The sequence below is a fragment of the Montipora foliosa genome, chromosome 1 (assembly GCF_036669935.1).
Source record: "Montipora foliosa isolate CH-2021 chromosome 1, ASM3666993v2, whole genome shotgun sequence".
NCBI classification, from domain to species: domain Eukaryota; kingdom Metazoa; phylum Cnidaria; class Anthozoa; order Scleractinia; family Acroporidae; genus Montipora; species Montipora foliosa.
The window spans coordinates 5,944,138-5,952,752 of record NC_090869.1 but is presented as its reverse complement, the minus strand read 5'-3'; the positions used below and the strand labels follow the sequence as shown (position 1 = coordinate 5,952,752).

At 41.8% G+C, this 8,615-nt stretch overlaps 1 protein-coding gene across 1 annotated transcript; it reads right to left on the bottom strand.

Annotated features, from left to right (window-relative positions):
- Positions 1-4,393: 4,393 nt before the first annotated feature.
- On the bottom strand, positions 4,394-8,594 carry LOC138008872 (lipase ZK262.3-like). The gene has a single exon (XM_068856193.1). The coding sequence runs from the start codon at positions 7,722-7,724 to the stop codon at positions 6,759-6,761; it is 966 nt and encodes a 321-aa protein (XP_068712294.1). The 5' UTR covers positions 7,725-8,594; the 3' UTR covers positions 4,394-6,758.
- Positions 8,595-8,615: the final 21 nt, after the last annotated feature.

Here is an 8,615-nt window from a genome sequence, read left to right as displayed (position 1 = left end):
CGTTTTTAGTGCATGTTCATGTTGTAATTGTTAAAGAATTTGTACAACTCTCGTCTTCGCCATTACCATTATCTCCATCACCACCATGTAAAAAATATATATTATGTGCTATAAAATGACCATTAGTCTAGGGCCCAGTTGTTCAAAAGCCTGAAAGCCTATAACGCTAATCCCAGATTAAAACTTAGCCAAAGAGTTTATTTCTCTACTACTAAATGCTGTTCAACGCTGATATTCGGGAAAATTTTACATTAGAAGAAATCAATCTTGAAAAACAAATATAAGCAGAAGAAACGTTCACCAAAAAGTTGAAAAAATGGAAGGTCAGCTAGTGAATGGCTACAGGTGTTGGACGGTTAGTGAATAGAATACCTGAAAGCTTCTAACTGTTCGAGGAAGCCATTAATTATATTGTTCTTGCTACTCAAACATAAAATCCACATCTTCTTGCCACCATGTAAGCAGAAGAAACTTTCACCAAAAAGGTGAAAAAATGAAACAAAAGTTTACGCTAATCCTGGATTAAGGACGTTCGCGCCAAAATCTTCCTACGGTGAGATTTTCTTAATTTCTCGCCTAGAGTTAGGTCATAAAGTACTTACTCCAAAAATGAAAAAAAAAATGGGGGTCACCGACTTTGTTTCGGAGAAAATGGCAGTGGAAAAACGCCTTAATTTCGAGAAATCGGTCATAATAGCGAGATGTAGGCTCATCTACTCATCCATCGAAAATCATAAAAATAAACCGTTGGAGTGAAAGTTTCCGTGCATAGGTTTTTAGGAGTGAGATTTTTAGATAATTGTATGCCGCTAGGGATGTGGTAAACATTAGAGTTCATCCTCGACGAGCGTTTTCGTAAGCTCAATCCGTTGCAACCACTACTGGAATTCGATGGCACGAGGAAAGAAAATGTTAAAAAAAGATAACTTCTTACGGTGAGAATTTTTTGATTTCATCATATTTTGTAGATAGTAAGTAAAGTAAGCGATTCATGATTTAAAAAATAGGGGTCACCGATGATCTGAACGAGTAAAGTCGATGTGATTTTGCAAAGCTCTTGGAAAAGTTCGTTTGTCACGCTTTTGCGTGACCTGTCGGGCAAGGACTGGAACCCAAGAGAGGATCGATCGTTGAAGAGATGAAAGGTTTTTACCGAAAAAAAAAACCTTTCTCGAGCATAGCAACGACGTTTTAAGCAGGGGTCATCTTCATTTGGTTGGTGTTTTGTATAATATCTCTCCATTGCCGTCATGCTCATCCTCTGGAGTGTGTTTTTTTGTGAAATTCAATCGCTGATTGTTTCCACGCAGGTCCACACTATTCAAGGGACGAGGACGAAAATACTGCTCAATTTTCACGAAAGTAAAGGAAAAGAACTTTAAAAACATGCATTCACTTTGAACTTAAGTTCGTAGGGTAATAAAAACATTAAAAAGAAACAGCCCCATTAAATTTACGCAACGGTTCGTCCTCGAGTTTTCCAAACTTTCAGCCACTAGTTTACTCGATCAGCTACCTTTTCCAGAGCTTTTCCATCCTCCCGCTCACTTCTCTTTAAAGTTTCATGATGATTCGGAAATAAATGTGCCATTCTTTTGCCGGCCTGGAATTTTTTCCTCGGCGTTTTTGTCGCCATGTTATTTTCACTGATGCTTGAAAAATTTGTATGGAAGTCAAGTAGACTAGTGCACGACTGATAAAACCTCGCGAATTTCAGTCGTGCAGTAGTCTACTTGACTTTCATAAATATTTTAAATCAATTTTGACTGATCACGATCTTCTCTGATCCAACGCTGTGCAAGACTTATCGTCCACGGTTTTTGCAAAGGTTTTAAAACCTCAACTTCACTAATGCTCGAAGTAATACGTGACATATTACAGTCGCGTTACCTGCGCAGTAACGTTGCGCACAAACAATTAGCGCGAACGTCCTTAAGTTAATGGGCTTTCGAACAACCGAGCCCAGAAGGCGTGACAGAATGTGTCACACTCAGATGGCAGTAACGCACTTCAAATGACAACCGTATGGTCAGTGGCTCACAGCAGCATAAACCTACTTCCATGTGTTTAAACTGTGTTAATTGCTATTGGTTGAAGAGAACAATTCTGAGGTTACGTATTACTGTAGGTTACTGATCCAAAGTCTAAAAACAAAAGCAAATTTAAGGTGCAATGGGCCCGTGGGGAAAATTGGAAACTACAATCCTGGGCAAAAGTGTTGGGAAGGTAACGTCACTTTTGAGATAGCCCCCCCTCACCCTAATCAATGTAGGGTTTTGCACCAAACAAAATGGTGACTTTTCTTCCAACATTGAGCCTGCTCTTTCCCAAATAGTACAGCCAGTAGTTAAAAAAATCTAATTAGGTGTGAAGTGAAGTGATGCGCGCAACCTTCCCAACAACTTTTGACCAGGATTGTAGTTGCTAGCCAACCGGCGAAGGGACAACTAAACCAGTTTTCCATTCTTCCCTACGGGCGCAGAACGTCTCAAACATCTACAGTTGAATTTGGAAAAACATTGTAGGCGCATGACTTTGTAGATCCCGCAAACCAGCGGGACACATTGCCCTTACGGGACCTAGAATAACGGCCCAGCTCCTCAGGAATAAACCATATTCGTATTCTCAGTATTGGACTGGAACTCGCTTGCAATGGAGGCTAATGAGGGGGAATATATTAAAAAGTATTTGCATTCGAAAACTTTCTCCCACATTAGCCTCCATTGAAGTGTATAGTGTCTTCTAGTGGCTCGATAGACAGAGCATCCAACCGGTGAGACGGAGGTCGTAGGTTCAAATCCTGTCTATCACTCTGATTTTTACTCGGATTACCTAAAAGGTATCCGAGTTATAATCTCGGTGGACCAAAACTGGACAATAGAATTACGAGGCGGTGATTTCATTGGCTAAAAAGCAATACATTTCACCTCACTCTATAGCGAAACTACTATTTCCATGCAACAACGGCAAATGTCATGTGTCGTTGGGGAGGATTTCTGCGAGTGTGAGGCTTCAAACAGCCTCAATTCTTACATAATTCGATGAGAATCCTGATTTATAACATGCTGTGGAGCAACCAAAGCGATGGTTGCTGTGTTAGGGCTTCAGTGTGAAACATTAAAAGTCATTCGCCGATTAAGAAACTCAAGCCCATGATGTTCTGAGTGAATGGCAAATGACGCAAATACAGTAGCAATTTTTGAAATGTTATGAAATTAATAGGATATTTACTCTAATCTTGCCTTTTGCTAACCTGATGAAATCGTCAGTACAGAACTCCCAGCAGCGGTATGTTGGAAATGCCCGAATTTTCAGTTTCGTTTAGCTGTTCTTTGTACGAGCATGCATCATCCGCGGATGTCCATTTTGTTTTTCTTTTGTTTGTTTGTTATTTATTTGTTTGAGCAAGTTGAAGTTTTGGCAGCTATTCAGCCGATGTGGATCTGCTATACCAACCCACCCATATACATTGTATTCACAGAGGACAGCCACGACACCGGGAACTTCATCCCCTACTCTTCTCAAATAGTGTGTGGGTTCTTTAAAGTGCCTATAAACCCGATTTTTTTTTTTTTTTGCTTCGAGAAATCTTTGTATCGCTCTGAGCAAAATGGCGCAAAAAAATTTTTGTTTTTGGTTAAAACCGGAATTTTTTACGAATTTTCAAAGTGGCGGAGACGCGAGATTCGAAAACCCATTACCGAGCTGGTGAGCTTGCCGAAAGGGAATAGGTCGAGTGTAATTCGTGACGTAAAACCCGGACTGTGAGTTTCGCAAGTTGTGACTTCCATCAGAGGTGAGTGAAGCCATGCTTGAGAAATGGGAGTGAGATCGCTACAACTTACCAGTCCCGGACTTCTTCTGTACCATTTAGGCGCTTTTGGAGTGTCTTCTGTCGGGCCTCTTCCTCCTTTCTTTCTTGTTCGTACAACTCTAGCCACTCTTCGTCCGCTAGGGGATCGTCAGCATATGCTTCGTGCGTGTCTTCCTCATCGCTGGCCGCAAAGCTCGAGTTTGGCGAACCTTCAACTTCCAGCTCGTAATCTTCCATTTCTGAAACTTCCGTATCTGAACCGGAGGACAGAATGAAGTCGTTCGAAGCCATTTCTTGATTAATACGTACGCTGGTTACAAACGTCAGCCGAACAGAAATTGTTTTCACCGGCACGCAGGGAAAACCACAAAACTACGCGTCTCCTCTGTTGATTTGCCTGATGCTAATGTCCGGGAATTACGACCTTTTACCCGGTCGCAGGCAGAGAAAACCGCACTTTAAAAATTCGTAAAAAATTCCGGTTTTAACCAAAAACAAAAATTTTTGCGCCATTTTGCTCAGAGCGATACAAAGATTTCTGGAAGCAAAAAAAAATTTTCGGGTTTATAGGCACTTTAACGTCCCACAGGGAATTAATGAACATGGAAGATATTTGTGAGACCGGGCCTACGGTTTATAGTCCTTATCCGAGAAGATCTGCCCATTTGCGGATGTAATTACAAAGGCAGCACTTTCTCCTCAGTTATTTAAAGACGCTGAGTGTTCGTCCGCCCGGAGTCGAACTCACGACCTCCCACATAGCATCCCGGTGCTCAACCAACTGAACCACTGGTGCGCGGTTAGTTCCACGGTCTTTGATGTTAGCTACGTAGAAGGAGGTCACCGACCGCATCAGTATTCATAACACTGTTGATATTTCTAAACTTTGCTGCTGGATACCGGTGTAACTGGTAAGAGGACGGCTAAATTTCACTTACAAGAATGGTTTTTCACAACTGCCAGTTTTCTCTCTCGCTACGCTCTTGTTTCACTCTCCCTTTCCACTGGTTTTACTTTGATGTCGCGTTGCATCTGGTAGGTTCGCATTATTTCCGATCCGACAACCTGTATCAAATCAAACTACTTCTATAGCTACAATAGGTCACCCATTTGATTTATTTCTAAATACTAAGCGATGTCACCGATACGTTATCCGTTATGAATGGGCCATCCAGACTTCAATTCGCTGCAGAAATATTTACTTTTTTTTCTCCCGTACTTAGCGAATTTTAATATCTACAGAAAGCATCGCTTTTGACTGTTCAACCCAGGCCTTCTAGTTTGCCTCTAAGACTTGTAATGTATCACCCTACTTTGAAGCAACTTGGTATTCCGAGTAAACGCGTTAAAGAGCGTCTTGTTCAGTTCTCCTTTCGCCCGTTGCCAAGCAACAGGTTTCCCATATATAAAAGCAGATTGGTAGAGCTCCTCTCAAGAGGGTGGCACCATCTGCAACAGGTGCTATTGCACCTGTGTCTTAAAAGACTGGGCCTTATTGTCCCTATAATCATGCCTATAGCGTTTTCTGGTAGTTGGTTCCAGAGTGGGACTGCAGCGTCTTCTAAACTCCTTCCGATTGATTGGGTACAACCAAAAAAGCAGTGCTTCTTTGCCAAAAGGAAAACTCCGCCTTTTCGTAACACGCTTACCGGCGGTAACCATCGATGTATCAACTCCTCTGTTTGGGAGCGAGGAAAATGTATCCATCCATCGATGTATCAACTCCTCTATTTGGGAGCGAGGAAAATGTATTTTCTGACGGTTGAGTGACCTGGGAGCGAATTAGTCAGAGATTAATATTCTGAAGCTCGGGTGTTTTTAGCTTTTTGCGTGCGGGCGATATTTTCCGTTCTGTATCTCAGTGTGTAGTTGCGTTCGACGAAGCAGAACGCATTCCATTGGCGTCAGTCCCGGAGCAGTGAGCAGGTATCGATCGTGATGCAATACGCTTTCAGCGTTTGGATGCCATCTTGTTCTGGCACAAATAACCTCGATCTCATGTACAAGTGTTACTGCTCGCCCAAGGGAAGTCAAATCCAGTGGAACGGGCTTAATACTTGGATGGGTGACCTTCCGGCAACTGACTTCCCGCAAAAGTGAACATGCATTATAACAAATGTATTCCACAATTGTTTTTATAAAATTATTAGCAACAAGATTACCGGTAAAATACTTATAGCGTCACATCTTCATTACTGAACAAATACTAGAAAAGGGTACGAAACGATTCTCCCCAAAATATACAAATACTTTCGTTTGACTCGTCGATAACATAACAGGAATCGAACGCAACTCACTAATCCTTGATTACTGCAATTTTAAAGGCCGGTACACACGAGGGAGCTTGCTCCTGAAACACGCTCCCGACACACTCCCGGGTAAGTACCCCCAACCAGTACACACGAAGGACACGACGAGGGAGCTGAATGATGAAACAACCCGATTGGGGCATGGGAACTGTTGTGGATGAAAAAAAAATAAGCCAATTTGATTGGCCAACTGGAGACACGTCATGTCACGGCAAGCAAATCTCAGTTCATACGAGGGAGCTTGCTCCTTAAACAGATTCGTGCAACTGATTTGCCCCTGGAGCTTGCTCCCTCACATCAAACCAGTTTGATATGAGGGAGCAAAACTCGGGAGCAAAAGTTTTGTTGCGCAACATATTTTTTCGTTAGAAATCGTTGGTGCAGACGAGGGAGCTCTGCTCCGGGAGCGTGTTGCAGGGGCATGCTGCTGGAGCACGCTCCCTCGTGTGTACCGACCTTTATACTATTCTAGCGCGTGTATGCATCAGTTGACTGACTGCACGTTCCTAAAATAACTATTTTACTTTTAATCCTCGTGTTAGTGGAGACGGAATAATATTTCTGTCCACGCAAACCAGAGAGAGTCAAATCATGCCTAATTTTCAGCCTGGTTGGACTGTGGACTTAATCAGCTTTTAAAGGGACGTCGCGCAAAACTGCCCAAAGTCCACGCCGAAGTAGTTAGTGTGGTGTTTAATGGATTGCTTCAGATTTGTAATGACCAGGCCTCGGCTGCATGCTTTGTCTTCGTCAATTGGCTTGCCATGACATTCCTTGTGAGTGGAATACACACTTAACGCTGGCTCTGTGTAAAACACTTCTACGCCGTGATGGTAAGCCCCTTTCGGTGAACCAGGGGAAAAGGGTGGTAGGCGAGGAACGATGTCATCAAAATTAACAATCCTCCAACTGTTATTGACTAGTTGATCGTGTTGCATTGCATATTTGTAATCGCCAACTCGGGGCATTCCAAAAGTGTACATGATAATGTTTTGACGTGAAAGTATGTTCTCATAAGCAATCCATGCGCTGGCCAAAGACGCCATCGCACCGCCAAGGGAATGCCCAGTTACCCAGATTTGATAGGATGGATATGATGAAATAAGGGATTTCACTTTCGGCTCCATGTCCTTCCACAAAATTTCAAAAGATTTTTTCCAGTAGGTTTGAACTTTCCCCCCGAGAAAATCTTCCATAGAAGAAAACACTGTCTCTAGCAGTTCGCTGATTAACTGATCCACACTTTCAGTACCCCGGAAAGCGATCACTATCGCTTGAACATTGTGCGAAATAGCAATGTAACTGGAGCATTTGCTTCCGACCAAGTCGCAAGTCCTTGTAACAACAGATTGAATTTGAAACTTGTCGGCTGGTAGTGACCTATCCAGGCATTCTTGTGGGGAAAATTGGGAATAAGTTACAGCTTCAAGGAGCATCATCTTGTGCGCTAATTCTGGTCGGTAATGGAACGTACCTTGACCATAATCATTACGGAACTTTTGCGGGATCCTTACTTGGGCCTTCCCGCCTTGAGTTTTCGAAAAGATAGATTTTGGAAGAAATAGTAGCGTGAGTGTCAGAAGGACAGCGAGGCGAAACATTGTGAATACTTCACACGGAAAATGTTATGAAACTTTAACTTTTGTGTTCGTTGATTTGGTTCATGCTCAAGTCCTGAAAGCAGTCACATTTTAACCTTATATAGTAATAATTCTTAAGACCGACACCTATTGTAGTTTCCTGTTAGACTTCAACCAGTATTCGTTTCATTTTCTTTGTAAGATATTGAATAATAATGAAAGAAGTTGTGAAACTGACTGAAACGCGTCGAAAATAAGAGGTCCTTAATAGATTTTCAGGACGGGAGTGCGGTACCTCAGTAAACTGAATGTAATAACCTCAACATTTGTTTTAAACGGGAAGTATTGGTTTTAGTCCATTCCAATTTGGTCGATCTCACACCGGTAAATTAAATCAATCAGTTTCACGAAAGTAATTTTCTTAAAAGCACTGGGTTTGAACCCTCAAATGGGATGGATCCTTTTTATATTCTTGATTTAAGTTGCCACAAGGGTGAAAATCCTTTATTTGCATTAACTAGCACAAAAAGGTCGCTATTGACATTTTAGAGGCAGACTGATGACACTAACATAAAGTTTTACTTTCAAGCTGTTTTTGGCACACAATCTACAGAGTAAAGCATTTAAGGGGCTATGTCACGCAAAATGCCCAAAAAGTAGAATGAAACATTGTAATAACCACTTAAAACTGTTGAACAAGAAATATCGCAAAAGGAAAGAAGCATGGATGGGCGCAAATGGAAGAGAATGCAACAAATAGCACTTTGGTAATCTTGAATAAAATCAGCCCGTCGATTTTCAAGTTTATGGCAAATCGCCTGGATATAAAGGCCGTTTTTTTTTTGCTCAGAATCATCTTGTTCAGTTGTGATGTAAAGATAATTTCATCATTAGAGGAATTTCGCATTACCA